We start from the raw sequence: 16,514 nt of genomic DNA on the forward strand, positions 1-16,514 counted from the left end.
TAGATGAGTCTTTAATTTATGGTGTAGAGACACTGAGCAGAAAGTGCAGATAGTTGTTAGAGAACAACTAGTACTGAGCATGACCATACGAGAGATCACATAGATTTCTATTCAATCATTAGTGATTATCTCAATGCTGTAATTATGTGACTGATCCTTTGATCTGCGGTATCACAGTTGCTTACAGTAAGATTACTGTAGTTTGACTATACATAAATATTAACTCGATTATGAATTTTTATAGTGGATGTTGGCTTCAGTTGGTTGAGCTGTGAGAGCGATGTGTGCGTCTATATGGGATCTATCGATCTTGATAAAGAGTAGTCCAATGAGATTTGAGAAGATAAGTCCACAAGTCTATGGCCATAACAGTGTGATTGATGAAAAAGAGTTTCCATTTGGTATCACTAATGGACTTGAGCTGATCAGATTTATCATATGACTGATGATGAGATTTGAAGAATTATTCATGACCTGCCATCTAGTCGGGACTCACGATAGAGGGACTGTATCATACATTAACTACACCTAGAGATTCTATTTCGGTTCTGCTAGGTTGCCACTACGTATTGCTAGATATCACTGGTGAATTATGAGAGCTCAATAAGATCGTTTTGCATCAATGATCCTTGTCGAATTAGAGTGAAATTGTTCTGACCTACTGAAAGGAGTTTTCAGTGATATTTATGATAGAGATCATGGTATATCTTACTACCAAACAGAATTGAACCTATAGGGTCATACATAAAGGGAGAAGACCTAAGTTGATAATAATTAGGCTTATGAAGCATCAATTTATATAAATTTGGAGAAATCCCATTGGGTTCATGTTAACATTGCTAGCACCTTGGTGAACCCAATTTCTCTTGTGGTTGGTTTATTTATATGCTAAGTTTTAACCAATTTCTACACTTGATTTGAATCTAATTGAATTTGATTCAATAAGATTCAATGGTTGGATGTTTAATTTATAGTATGGATTAAATCAAAAAAGAATTTATTGATTTTATTCATTAAGAATCCTTGAAGAGAATTTATGAAATCATGTGGGCTAATGTGCGCATTTAATTAGGTCCCATATGATGGGACGCCTAGCGTTGGGTGTGGACTTGGGTGAGTTTTGGGTGGCGCCCCATTTATTTGGTTCAAGCATATTATAGCTAGAACTTTTAATATGATTAGGAGGAGGGATCCTAATTTGATTAGAACACCTTTAAGTTGTCTATATAAAGGACCCTAACCTTTACTTCTCACATAAGCTCTCTTCCTCCCATCTTGCCGCCACCTATTACTAGACCCACGCCTCACCTCCTCTTCCTCTCTCTAGCCCATGTTCTCTCTCTCTAGGCATCCTTCTTTGGAACCAAAAGAGGGGTGGGCGGCAACAAAGGGGTGGTGTCAATAGTTGGTGCCAACTTGCTTTTGGTTTGTTTCCTTCCATCTCAAGTTTGTTGAGAGTTAGTTTCAACCACTTCTTAGTTGTTGTTCTTCTTGATTAGTTAAGAGATCAAGAAAGATTCTTGATTTCTTCAAAAATCAAGAAAGAAAGATCAAAAAGGATCACAAAAGGTTTATCTCTATCCAGGCTTGGTTCAAGTCTATTCAGGCTTTTGGTTCAAGCAAGCAGGAATCAAGAGGATCTATTCAGACTGGTCCTGTGGATATCTGTAGAGGCAGGATGCTTGTGTTGTTGATTCAGAATCTATTCAGACCCTAGATCCATGGATTGAATTGGATTCAATCCTAATTACATGTTTGAAGCAAAGAAAAAATGATTCAGGTAACAGACTTTCATTTGTTATTTTTAAAATCAGTTTATATTAATTTCAGCATATGAACTCTAGAAATGCTTTCATATGATGAATGTATGCTTAGATTAAGAGTACTTTAATCTGATTTTTTTCGCTGCGTTTTGGATTTAGAAAAATTTTGAAATCTACATGTACTAGCACCTGTAGAAAATCCAACACTTGTGACACCTCTGACTCAGTCGGAGGATAAAGAGCTCGTTTACATTTAGAGCCGCTCGTAAATACTATATCTTTACTGAATATATTTAGAATTTAGTAATATTTATTATTCAAAATTAATTTTTTAGCATATTTACAGAGCCTGAGGTGCCTTGTGTGGTTATCGAGATCATCCGATGATTGATGTTGGGACCGATGAATGAGTTCTTCAGTTGGCCATCGGGGGCTCGTGATGCAGTCTGGGAGATATTTCTGATAAGTCAAAGATGTTTAATTTTTAAATTCATATTAGGTTTGTATTTTATTTATCAATACACGATTGCTTCTACTTGTAGGACTACTATCGATTCGAGACTCCTCAAGATGAGGAGATTGACCGTCAGACCTTCGAGGAGGTGGCCACGCGGAGGTTTCGAGATGGACTGTACAGCCTTCGACAGTTCATCATATAATACTCTAGTTCTGAGTTACCATCGAACTGAAAGTCTTACATAGATCATTGGATGTGGGTGCATATATGGGAGGCCCTCTGTGACCAGTAGAGTACTAAGGAGTATTCTAATAGACGGCAGAAAGCACGACAGAATTGGTTCACCCAGCAGCATCCGATCAAGCACACTAGCGGCTCCATTGGCACATATGTTGTGGCTGATAGATTAGTAAAAATTCTATACTTAAATTAATTTCATATTAAATTGATTATATGTATATTTTAATTAATTTAATTTAATTATTTATTTATTGTAGATACGGCAGCTGGGTCGTGCATCAGGACAACTACAGATATGGAAGGGCACACATCAGGCTAAGAGGACTGATGATTACTTAGATCCTTGATCTCGACAGATCGCTATAACAACTTAAAATATTATTTATTAAGTTTTTATATATACTGATATATATGAGCTAATGAATTTTTAAAGTGTATAAGCAGATTATACAGAGTATCTCGTATCGTGGCACGGGAGGATCCATCCTCTCAACCCCTTCTTGACCTCGAGGGATGGCTCAGGGCCACCAGGAGGGTGAGTAGGAGACGGGTCATAGGATTCAGCCACAGTTTCGACCCTCCAGTAGCTCGATACTCTTCGTCGATATCATCCTCTCAGGACTCGATGATCCGAGTATGGGCTGACAGATGTAGAGGAGGTCATGCAAAGGCTTTTGAGCCAGCGACCTTAAAGCTTCCAAGAAGCCATCCACGATACGGTCATTAAATTTTTTTTGGATGCATATCTATGCGATCAGTTGGGCTCATTGTCATAGCCATCACAACAAGTAAGTTTATTAATAATTTTTTTATTTTAAATTTTTATATTTAAAAGCTTCATATATTTAGATTTGAGTCCGAAAAAGAGATCTAAAGCATAAAAATTTAATTTAACCATCCAAACGATGAGCCGGAGATGTTTATAGATCCGTATAATCAAATAGAACATGTAGAAATAATCTGTTCCAGAATCAGAGTAGTATATTGAAATATATATCTCCGTATCGACATATACACTTTTGTGTCGAAACTTATTAATAATGTTTTAGTTTTCTTCATTATAGGATGTTGGGACATCTAGCTTTCATCCACCAACTGCTAGAGATGATGTACAGGAGCAGGAGGAGGATGAGAAGGACGATGAGTAGGATCTTACATGATTTTTTTTGATATATATATAAATTTGATATTTGTAAAGCAGTATAAATTTATAAAATTATATAATTTATATTTTTAATATCATATAATTAATTTTATATTTATGATTATGTTAAATAATTATTATTTTATTTATAAAAAGTTTTAAAAAATATTATTATTTGTTAATGTGATTAAAATATATTTTAAAATATTTAATTATAATTTTTTTAAAAAAAAATTAAAACTATTAGTGACGGCATTAGCGACAGTACCTTCCATCACTAATAGTTTTTAAAATTTTAATTAAAAATATAAAAAACTATTAGCGACGGCAGTAGCGATGGTAACATCGTCGCTAATAATTTTTTAACAATTTAATTAAAAAAAATTAAAATTATTGATGATGGCTTTTATCGCTAATACCGTCACTAATTAACATTATTAGCAACGGCTGAATTATTGTCGTTAATAATGATAATTAGCGATGATGTTATTTTCATCAAATTTTTAGCGATAGGGAGTTGTCGATAATAGCATTAGCAATGGCTAATGGGATATTAGTGATGATAATTAGCCATCGCTAATAATCCATTTTTTTGTAGTGACTTTAAAGTTATAGTAGCATATTTGATGTTAAAAAATATATATCCTCTCAACTTTAATTCCATTTTACTTATGTTGTTTGTACTTTAAAATTATCAAAATGACTCTTATACTTATCGATATGTTCGAATATGGTCCAGCTATTTACTCACTAATAAATAGTATCAGCTTTCTCTCTCAATAGATAAAAATATCCCTTGCTCCTATAAGAAAGATCGCTAGTGAAGAAGAGATGGAGATGAAGGAAGCTATCATGAAGAGGAAGGATGGGATCGTGGAGATCAGTGTAGAGAAGGAGGACGGTGTTAAAGGCCTTATGGATAAGATTGAAGAAGGAGAAGGAGTTGAACAGGAAGGGGAGGGAGAAAAGAGCCGTTGGTAAGGAAGGAGTGGAAATGAAGAGATTCGTTATGAAGGAAGGCTCTTGGAGGAAGTGGATGACAAGGAGAAGAAGAGGATGAAGAGGAAACAGAAGGAAAAATATGAGCTGTCGATGAGGAGTGGTGGAGGTGGAGGGGGCTATTATAGAGGGATAGGGCTTATGGGTGTGCTCGGAAGAGGAAGGGGATGAGGAGAAGAAGTAGGTGAGAAGGAATGAGAGAATGGAAGAAGGGCCACCAATAAGGAATAAGTGGAGATAAAAAGATTGCCGTAGAGGGGGAGAGCTCATGGGTAGCTTGGAGGAGGAGGAGGAGGAAGATAAGGAGAAAAAATATATGAAGATGAAGAGGAGGATAGAAAGGTCATCAACAAAGAATGATTGAAGGTGGAGGGAGCCACCATAGAGGAGAAGAGCTCATTGCAAGTTAGGAGGAGGTGGAGGAAGATGAGAAATTAGTGAGAAAAAAGAGGAGAGGAAAGAGGGATTGTTGGTGAGAAACGGGTTAAGAAGGAAGGAGCTACTATAGAGGAGAAGTGGATGGGGAGGAATTAGAGGGGGAAAGAGAAGGGAGAAAGAGGGACGTTGGTGATGGAGAAGGCGGTCAATCTAAGAAGAGAGAGGAGATGAAGATAAGGATATTTTCATCATTTTATAAAATAGTGATATTATATGATGGTCATGATCTCATTTTGTTAATGGAGATAGACAGATGGATTAGTGGAGAATATATTGACAATTAAAAGGATTAATTTGATATTTTTAAAAATATAAAAGATATAAATGATATTGAGATGAGGGGGTATTTGTGTAATTTAAAAAAAAACACTATGCTTATTTGAAATTATTCCACATGTTTCCGTCAACCGTCAATTCATTCCACGGAAGGTCCCGCGAAACTGCTTGTTCCCATAAGCTCTTGGTTACGAAGTAACAAGGTCCAATTGGCACGGTGACGCGCCGGGTCTTCCTTTTTACCAATTTGATTCGCACCACATGAAACCCGTTATTCCATGAACCGGGATATTGAGGCGGTTAATAGCAGTGATTCCGAAAACCCACGTGATTAACAGCGTTTCTCCTCCTCTCTCTCTATCGTATCTTCCTCCTCTCCCCATCGCAAGCCGATCTCCATTTCCGACGCGGTGGTCACTTAGTTTTCCCGCCCATCCACCTCCGGCCTTTATAAATACCGCTCGGATTTCTCGCCCCAGAAGTATTACTCGCTCGCTCTTCCTCCGCTCCCCCCCTCCCTCTCTAGGGTCTTCGAAAGGTACCAATTTCTTTCTTCTCTTCTTTGGTGCGGATTCGTGTCATAGTCACTGGTCGATTGCTCTTTCCTTCTTTCGGGGTTTTTCCGGTTCTAGATCAATTCTTTGTGGATTTGTGTGTATATGGAGGTCGTCGTGATAGAAATCCTTGGATTTCTTTGTCAGTGTTCTTATTTGGGAGATCCTAGGATCTCCAGTTGCTGATTTCTTCTTGGTTTTCGTTTTTATTTGAATTCGTGATTTTGTTCGTCCCAATTTCGTGGGTTAGTAGTTCTTATGACCTTTTTATTTTTTTGTTTCCCTTTGAATCTATGAATTTTAAGAAAGAAGGTTCGTGTTCTCGTTAGTTTTCCAAGAGTTCGATGTGGTTCTGTTGTGTTTCGCATGTTCTAGGTCAAGAGAGCTATTGGATATCTTCTTGGTTTCTAATTTAACAAAGTTAGTTTGGTATTTTTTTTTAAAAGTTTAATTATTCTCATGTTCTGATTGTGCCATAGATTTTTGAAACCCTAGTTGCTTTTCCATTTTTTTTTTAGATTTTTTATATGAACGGCTAATCTTAGGCTGCATCAGTAGTTATGAATGGAGAACTTTCGTATGGAGCTTAATTCTTAATTGTTGGGTGACTTCTTGTGAATGGCTGCTCGTTGCTTGTAATTCAGCTGGTCACCCAATTTTCTATACCTCTATGTTGTCTCTTTCTCATTTAGCTTCACTTGTAGACCATCTTCCCCTTTATTGTCTCCCTCAAAGAATTCAGTCAAACCTTTCCTTGTGAAATAGTTAAGGCACCATCTTGATCTGTAACTTACCATGTAAGCTAAAGCGGGCTTCATTTTGATAGTCATCAAAATATTGATTTCTGGAGCAAGAGGTGGCGAGAGATCTAAAGAAAGGAGTACAATGATAACCTAGCAGTAGTGATATAAATAATGCCATATGTACAGAAGGCATCCGTTAAGGAATCTGATGTTGGTAATTAGGTGCACCATCCTGGCAGTGTATGTTCTGTCATACAAATGTGAGATCAGGATATTTGCACATGTTGGTGATGCCTATTGTTAGTGCACCCTGAGTTTTCTTAACCTCTATCTTCTGAGTGAACTAATAATTAGATAATCTGAGGAGAGCAAAAACACTTTAAGAAGAAGATAAAATTCAGATGAAAGCTTCATATATTTTTATTTTAGATTATTGATACACAGTCAGCATTACATTATCTATACTCTTTTATTTACTGAATACCCTATGGTGCTCAGGTAGCACTGAACTTGTCAAAAAATGACAGCATCTTTTTGTTATCTCATTCAATCATGTCGTCTCCTTTTTTTATATAATGCTTGTTTAAATGCCCTTTAAGACCCCTGGGCACAAGAAACAAGTTGACCCAAGAAGGCATTATTAGTTCCAAGCCAACTGACCTTACCCTGAGGCAAACTTGGTGAAAGTCAAACATCTGAGTATTTGCCTATGCAGATTTACTCACTTAGGCACCTAAGCATTTGTCAAAGTGGGGCCTAAGCTTATTAGGAACTTAGCTGGGTCTCCTAGGCAAGACAAACCAGCATAATCTTTATTGATTAAATGCCTAGGCTCTCCCATTTAGCTATCTTTCGAGCATCATTTCAATATATCTTGGAAATCAGTGTTATTAAAGGTGCGCCTGAGCTGCTAGGCGCAAGGGCCGTCACCTCTGTACCCCATAGGCGAGGCAACAGCCCTCAAGTGCACGTCTTTGCATTGTTCAGTGGCGCAATGAAGCACCTAGGGCGGAAAACGTGCCGAGTTGGACTGAGCCACACCCCTACCCGAGCCCAGCTCGAAATATATTTTTGGGTTTCGGGCCGGGCTTAGGCCCAAAAATATTTTAAAACTTACGGTCCGAGTCTGGCCCGAGCTTAAGCCCGAATCCAATCGGGCCGGCCCAAGTCTAAGACCCAGCCCAGACCCCTCCCTCTCCCTCTGTTTCTCTCCTACCTCTCTCTCTTTCTCTCTATCCACCCTGTGCGGATTCGATCATGAGCTTCTGCGCGACCACGGCCTCCCGTGGACGGTGGTGATGACATTAGCGGTGTTGAAGAAGGTCTGGGCATGGGCAGTGAGGAGCATGAAGAGGCACATAATGGGGACGGAAGGGCGGGGGAGGACTCTAGTGACAACGAGCAACATGAGGAAGTAGCCGGCCCCTTGCGGCGATTGCCGATGGCGGCGATTCGATCCACAAGCTCCTGCACGAGCATGGCCTTCCATGGACCATGGTGACGACATCAGCAGTGTTGAAGAAGGTCTAAGTGTGGGCAGCGAGGAGCATGAAGAGGCACATGAAGGGGACGGGAGGGCGGGGGAGGACTCCGATGATAGTGAGCCACATGAGGAAGTAGCCGGCAAAGCACTGGGCGGCGTCAGCAGCGAGGACGATCCTAGGGCTGAAGGAGTATAGGAGGCGGGAAAGGACGCCGGCATTGGCATCGAGGTCCTTGAAGAAGGCGATGGTGTCGAGGGTAGACTGGTTGTGGGACTGAGAGGACTTGAGGAGGGGGGAGTAGATGCCAAAGCAGTAGATGGAGTCGCTTGTGCATTGGATCCACAGGCTCACCACCATCGCCGCCTACTTGTTGCTCATCTCTCCTCTCCTCTGTGTCCTGTGGGAGGAAGAGCCAATCGCATGGACGAAGAGAGGAAAGACTAAACCCATTTGGAATTGGACTTGGGCTATCAGGCTATTAGTCAGATTTTTTGGGTTGCAATTCAGGCTCGGGTTCGGGCCGAGCCAAAGGTATATCCGAGCCTGACCCGAAATATGAATGAGCCTTATATTTTGGTCCAAATCCAGTCTCAACTGTTTCGAACTGAGCCCGAAGCCCAACCCGAAGTCGGTCCGGCCCGACGAGCTTTGAGTCGACCCAAACCCAATTCCAGCCTTAGAAGCACCCAAGAGGCACCAAGGGGCACAGGATTTCAGTAAGTATTAATTTTTAGTTTCTAAGAAATAGAAAAGGTCAATTATAGTATATAGAAAATGTCAATTATAGTAAATAGAGATTGAAAAGACATCATTGAAAGTCAAATGGGCTTTAAAAACCTACATAAGGCTCTTATAATCATCTAAAAGAATCAGAAGGCAGAAGCTGAAGCATCTCCATCAGACTTCATCTCATCTCATTGCCTAAGAAGCATCTCTATCTCATCTCATCGTCTAACATCATCCCAAGTGCAGCTTGTAGATGAATCAGAGAAGACAGATGATGAGTATGAGAAAGATATTGGAGAGGAATAAGAAGAAAATGATGAAGCTAGTTTGGTTGATGATGATGATGAGGAGGAGGAGGATTAGCCAATTAAGAATTTAGAAAGTACTTATTTGATTATTTTTGGATTAGAGCTAGTTTTTACATGTTGGACTTCTTGTTTATAGCTAGATTTTTTTCTATTTTTACTTTTTAATAACAAGGTGTTAGTTTTTACTTGCTGAAATTTTTGCCTATAGTTAGTTCTCTGTTTTTCTATTTTAGGTGCTTGCGCGTTGCGCCTTGTGCCTAGGCTCCAGGGACCCCAAGTACCCAAGTGCACCTAGGGCCTTTAACAACATTGTTGGAAATATCATTTTGAAATAGAAATTAAATGCTAGATTGAAAATCAATCTTAGAACACTAAAGATATGAGATTTAAGAGCTTTGATATATAATGTTCTTCACCTTGTTCATACTGGATGATGTGAAGTATGACCAAGGACAATAATGTGTATGATAATCCATTATGTAGGTCAACATTTAATTGAGGAGAGTTTATTTGCTTCTTTTCCTATTTTGGTAACTATTCTCTCATTTCCTTATGCTTCTTGTTGGTTCATGCATTGTGCAAGAAGAATCAATAGTTTAACATAAAAAAATTCGCATAAACTTCGCTGATACGAGTTAATTTAAGCAACATCTTAACTAGTGTATAACTAAATTTTTTTTTACTTTTGTAACCAAGACCTGGGTTTTGTAAGCTCATATCAATGCATAAAATTTATTTCTACTTTTTTCTTTTTATGTGTGCATATGCTACCTATATACAATCTTTATTTTATCAATCAGTATGTTAACAGAATATAAATTACCATACATGGCTAATCTTTAGAAAAAGCCTAAAAATTGTGTTATGCAACATTATAAAGTACAGCTTGAGTAAATAAAAACATCTAAGGTTGAATGTATGCTGATGTTAGGACATGACAGTAATAATAGAATTTGATATGTTCAACTTGAGATATACTTACACTTTAAGCTTACAAAGTATTTTAGCTAGTTTTAGGTGGTGATGTTGAAGTAATTAAAGCTCTAAGAATAGATAAGGTTGAGATATAAGAAACACTAGTCAATGGAAGTTCGTATGTTATACTTTTTTTGCAGCTTATTTTTATGGTAAATGCAAGGACTCAACTCTAGGTGGGACATCTTGTGGGACACCGGGATATGGTACCATCTTGAATGTCGGGATAGGACAATCTTGCTATTGTCCTAGCATCCTGATCAGCATGCCGTAGGATATCATCCATCCTAAGCATTGGGATGGGGTGGGACGGTGGCACGTTCCATTCCATGGGAAAATCAGAATAACCCCATCTCGTAGAACTTAAAACCTTGGGTAAAACTGCCACCAAAAGAGACAACATTAACAAAATAAATCTATGACTTTCATTTTGATAACTGAAGATAAGAAATCGTTCTATCAAACACTGAAAAAAAGGGGTTTATGGTTTTTTTTTTCCCTAAAGCAAAATATGAGGAACTTGACCATGTAATGAATGTATTATCAACCACTAATACAAAATAGGGGAGAAACTGGAGCAAGAAGTGAAAGAAGTGTTCATCGTACAATACGAATATCCACCGGCATGATATATAATGATTATCAGAATAAATGGTAAGGAGGTGACTGAACCAAAATTAATTGCAGTTAGAGAGTGATCTATCAAAGCTAGTACTTGCATGTAGCCATAAGTGGCTCAAAGAAATAGGAAAGAAGCAATTATTTGTTGAAAGAGAAGGATTATCAGAAGGAAAACCTAAGACTAATACCAGGATGGCATGGGGAAAGGTTAGGAGCAACATCAATTTTTCCTCATGTAGTTATGGCTTTACACGTGGATAATGAAGGATGTATCTATGCTTTTCGCATGCTTGCATGTGGCAGTGGGAGCCACAAAAGTAAGCTCATTTTACACAATATTCAAGTGTCCATGTAATAATGTGCACGTGCATGCATGCTTGCATGTATATGAGATAGAAGATGCTAACAAGCACACTTTTCCTTCTTTTGTGCTCCACAATGTTTCCAAAAAAAGTGAAAGACAAAGGTGCAAGAGGGATGTCTTTGTTATAACCTACGAAAAAATTAAGCTGTCATGAATTAGCTATCACCTACTGATAAAATATGTAAGGGTGTCAAAATCTGATTAAGTCTTTTAGTTAACAGGATTATTTTTGAACTTTAGTAATCGCAAGGAACTTAACATTCCACTCATGCTGATCATATCTTGAGAAAGATTTATTGTTAAATTTATTTGCAGATTTTTGGTTTTTATAATTTAGTGCTCTTTATGCTGGTGAGCATGGATGAATTGCATGTAATAACATTTTTATAAGTTATTGCTGTTGCAGGTTTTGCCTATAAGCATCTTGGTCTGTGTCTCTGGCCTGCACAATGGTTTCCTTTGAGATGAATGACCGTAAAAGTATGATTCTGTGCCTAACGCATGTCATAGTTTATTCTTTCTTGTAGGTGATGTAATGTATTGATGATTTATAATCATTCCATGTTTTTCCTTATTTTGTTACAGCTCGCATACCTGCTATACATCCTAATAAAAATTGTTTTCAAAATTTTAGGCCAGCTGGAAAGAAATACTTTATGCATAAGTAAATTGTGATGATATTTTTCCCTTACTAATCGTTATTTTCTGTTAGAATGGCCATTATAACAGCCAATAATTTAATCTCCGTATATACCCATTCTGGGCTGAAATGTCCATGTATGGCCATTATTTCTACTATAATGATGAGGTCAATTATTTGGGGATATCGGTGTCATAGAAACCTTGTGTTGCAGCTCTTGATCCTTCTTCTTGTAGCCGTTCAATAAGAGAGTTCATCTTGAGGCAAGGCATTTGCTCCACATACAAAATTTTTCAGGTCATCTTGTTTTAGTCTAAAGAAGTTGAAGAAATCTTCTGAAACAAATTCTACCACTGGGCCTTGTAATCCATTGATTTCCAGATCTCCTTGCTGCATCAGAGTTAGTAAGAGTTGAAAGGAAGGATGTAAAACATTTAGGATAGGGTGACGAAGGACGCAAAACTTACTTTTGCATGACCTCTCATGTTTCACAAGTAACCGAATATTGCAAGCAATTTCATTTCTATGCATGAAAAGGATTCAACTCAATTAATATTAATGTCAACTGCAATCGTAGACAGGCTAGAGAAACCAGAGTGCGCACCTTGAATTAAATATTCATGTCAAAAGAGCAGTGCCAGTGAATGAGCTGCTCAAGGAGGGTATAGTATCTCAGCTATCCCTGCATTTCTGCCCTTCTTGTCCAATCCATTAGCTACAAAGCACTTTTCTCTTTTTAATTACCTGTATCTAAAACTAACCTTCTTGACTAACACATCTGTATAAACAAACTAAATTAATCCTTTTCTCCAAGATATCCTCCCTTTGGAGGAAGTCTCTTTGATGCCTACTTTACTTATCGTCCTAAAACTAACAATACTTGGCGAAGAAGACATGCAATATTTTGAAGGTAAGGAAGTATGTTCATGGATGTGCTTAGGCTTCCATTTTGGAAATTTGTATCCATTTTTTGCAACATGGGGACAAAAATGCTGGCAGACATCTTGGATGCATCTATCCAGAACCCCAATAATCGTCTGAATTTCAAGCCTTTTGGAATGTTGTCTCTTCTCTCTTACCTTCCCCTTAATGCTGTACCTCCTCTTTTCATCTGTACTCTCTTGTAATTATCTCTCCTTAATAAATTGGGATGGGCTTTTGCCCTCCCCTTCCCCTCAAAAAAGCAATCCTGATAGACTGGCATAGTTCTAATTACATCTCAAGGATCTTGGTATTCATCATTTTTTATCTGTTTAATTGCTTCAAAATTTGTTGCCACTCCTTGTAGAATGTTCATGTGGAAGCCTTTTGCCGTGCAAAATTGCTTTTGGGAGTGCATCATGTGAGAACCTAAATAGATTTAGATTTAAAGTGAAATGTAGATTAAGGGTTTGGTTATAATGTTCGCCCTTTGACACCCCTCTTCTCATACATTGGAGGAATTTTACAGATAGAATCTTCAGACAAAACTGAGAGAGCTTGCATCTTTGTTATGTGCCTGACAGTCATGCCAATAGCTTTAATAAGCCTCATTTCATTATGGAGTATTCACTAGGAAAGCTTGTCTCTAATAGTCGTGCTCCCTCTGTTAACCTAATTTATCAGATAATTTTACTGATTATAATCTTCAGGTAAAATTGAAAGATCTCTCTCATTGTAATGTGGTTGACAGTCATGTTAATAGGTTTGGTAAGCCTCGTTCAGTGTAGAGTATCCTACATAATGATGTTTGGGAGAGCTTGCTTCCTTATGTGGCTGACTGCCATGTCAATTGCTTTAAGAATCCTCATTTAGTATGGAGTGTCTCGCATTTTGGTGGTTGATCCTTTTCAATTGCTTAAGCCAAGTTCCGGTTAGTGTAAAAAGGGCAACAAGCTGATGCATGGTTTAATCCTTTTTAGATATACCCTGAGTTTTAATAGGATAGAAAACCTTGTCATTCTGAAAGTCTTATCTTAATAGAAAAGCAAAAGAGTGGAACTAGAGTATAAGCTCCATATTTCCTTTAGAGGTTTTTTTAATGCCTGTCTACCCTATACATATGGTTTTGTGTGCATGAGTGCAGATATCAATTTAAGCTCTATATTCAGCTGAGTGGAGCCAGAACTAGGGAGAAGTCGGAAGATTGGAGAGGGGGTTCATCATGCGATCCAAAGATTTTGCTGATATCACAGATCATCTTTTAAATGGCTTGCAGCATAGATAGAACTGCAAGCTTCAAATTCAGTGAGGAAGTGAATCTAGGGATAAAAAGGATCAAAGGTTACTCATTAAGCCAATCAAGATTTTCATCATTATCAAAGATCACCTTTCAAATGACTCGCAACAATGTGGTTGGATACTTAAGTCATACTCAATGCATGCATGTACCTCCTTGTATATAGTATGCCATTACAAAAGCATCTCTGATTCACGTACAGGATATCTGATTATATCATGGTTGGGTATCCAAACAGCCCTATAGTATATGGATCTATCTATGATATTTTAATTTGAGTATCTTATTGGTATATATTTAGAACTAAAGAACTAGAATGTCCTAAATACATTGGAAAAAGGTTTGCATGCTTAAAACCAAAAATAGCTGTTACAATATTTTGTCCTGGATGATAATTATTATTTTTTCTTATTTTATGAATGTGAACCATCTGGGCTCCTGAAGTTGTACTTCCATGTCGTTTATAGGATCACATTTAAAGAGTTCCTGTTTTTTGGTTTTTAATTAAGAGACAGTTTGATACTATAAAATCATATATTGGACGCTCATGATGTTTAAAGGATTAACTGCAGCTGTCTGCTAACCGTGAGTTTGCATTTGAAACAGAGATTGGACTGGGACTGACAGGGTTTGGTATATTGTTTTCATTTTTGGGAATCATTTTCTTCTTTGACAAGGGACTGCTAGCAATGGGGAATGTAAGTTTGATCCCCATCTATTTTAATGCATTCTATTTTATTTTTCTAGTATTGTTTTCCCTGACAAATTGATACAATGCATTCACAACCATTGGGTGTTTTTTTTTTTTTTTTTTTTTTTGTGGGCTGTATCAGATTCTCTTCCTATCAGGTGTCATGTTAACCATTGGACTGAAATCCACCATGCAATTCTTCACCAAGCGTAAAAACTACAAGGTTTTTGCTTGTAACATAAGTCAACTTTTCATTTCTCAACCATTTTGTTTTAATTTAAATGCTTATTTGACAGGGTACAATCTCATTCGGATTTGGCTTCTTTCTGGTCCTGATTGGGTGGCCTCTCTTTGGCATGATCTTTGAGTCCTACGGTTTCATTGTTCTCTTCAGGTTAGTATATTCTTCTGCCTCTTTAAGCATGGATGATGGTATATGTTGAGTGGCTTGCATTGTTTGGTATTAGCATTGAAAAAGTAGGCATTGCCACTCTTTGCTATCAAGTCAAGAGCTTTGCTAGGTAGCTGGTGCATATGGATTCTGCTTCTCTGATGTTACATGTGGATGGTGTTTAACCGACCAGAGTTTATGTTGATGGCTGGACATCACCACCTGATGCTTTTTCTCCTTTTTCTTTTTAATTAATTTTGGTAGTCTGGAGTGCTGATTTGGTTTGTCTGGCAGTGGCTTCTGGCCGACTCTTGCAGTTTTCTTGCAGAGGATTCCTGTGCTTGGCTGGCTATTCCAGCAGCCTTTTGTGACATCGGTAAGATGATGTGTCCGCATGCTTTCATTTCACCCTGGGGACTGGACTTTTTGGGGTGGCGTTTGTATCAAGGCTTGTTTATCTTTGAAAATTTGGCTAACCATTTTTGCTATTTGTCTTTGCTTCTTGCCTTGCAGTTCTTTGATCGCTACAGAGGCAAACGTGTACCTGTGTAACTAACGATCTTGTTGATACTGATTGGGTGGAACCCTGCAACACAAAGTTCTTTGTAAGATAGCAGTCAACTTTAGCTGTTAGACTATTAATTTTGTTAAACTCCTGCCTTGCCATGCGGAGTATCTTCTCGCAAGCCAGTTATGTTGATCACCTAGCGAGCTCATTCTTTGTGAGGTAGCCAATTTCTTGGGTGTCAAATGTGATATAGAATTTACATGCCGCGTCCTGTCAGTTACTTATATTTGCTTTGGCAGCTTTAATTGTTACCGCTCGACATCTCCCTGCTTCACCCAGGAATTGTTAAATCAGAGAAATGTCACAATATTTGCTTCATAATAGGTGGTTGAGCTTAAACTGGGGTGTATATGTGGATAAATGTTACAATATTGGCATCATGACTGGTGGTCGTGCTTAAACTGGAATCTGGTGGGTGTGCTTAAAATGGAATGTTGGTATTTTCTTTTATTTAGGAAGATATGTAAGGAGTTGCAGTTATTAGCCAAGGTGACCAGGTAAGGGTCCTACGGTGTATATAATTTCCAGCACGGGAAGAGGAGATTTTTCAAAGTTGTGCAAGATTAATGTGTTTGTAAGTTGGCTATGGAAAAAAAAAAAAAAAATCTAATTAATGATTATTGATGAAAATGATTAGTTGCTAAAGTTTTTGTTTTTGGGCGCGCTTCAGGAAAGTTACCACTGGAAACTAGATAAAGGAACTCCTTGGTTGCTTGTTTCTGCTGCCTTATACTGAAAGGTCTACGATGGAGCCTTGCTTGATTGATGTTCCTTTTTCCATAAGAGGAAATTCTGATGAGTTGCTGTTACATGAACTACGGTCATCTCATTGCTCTTTCGTGTGCGCTATAAAATAATGTGCTAGAACCTAATTGATGGATGAGGTGTCGTAGCCTTGTCATCATGGTTTTGTT

General features: G+C 38.0%; 1 protein-coding gene across 1 annotated transcript; it reads left to right on the top strand.

Annotated features, from left to right (window-relative positions):
• Window positions 1–5,646: 5,646 nt before the first annotated feature.
• On the top strand, window positions 5,647–16,007 carry LOC105054936 (vesicle transport protein GOT1). The gene is made up of 7 exons (XM_010936586.4): window positions 5,647–5,855; window positions 11,499–11,572; window positions 14,557–14,648; window positions 14,784–14,864; window positions 14,938–15,035; window positions 15,327–15,408; window positions 15,546–16,007. Exons 2-7 carry the CDS (start codon window positions 11,542–11,544, stop codon window positions 15,582–15,584), a joined length of 423 nt encoding a protein of 140 aa, XP_010934888.1. The 5' UTR covers window positions 5,647–5,855; window positions 11,499–11,541; the 3' UTR covers window positions 15,585–16,007.
• Window positions 16,008–16,514: the final 507 nt, after the last annotated feature.

Source organism: Elaeis guineensis, chromosome 12 (assembly GCF_000442705.2).
Source record: "Elaeis guineensis isolate ETL-2024a chromosome 12, EG11, whole genome shotgun sequence".
Classification (NCBI taxonomy): Eukaryota; Viridiplantae; Streptophyta; class Magnoliopsida; order Arecales; family Arecaceae; genus Elaeis; species Elaeis guineensis.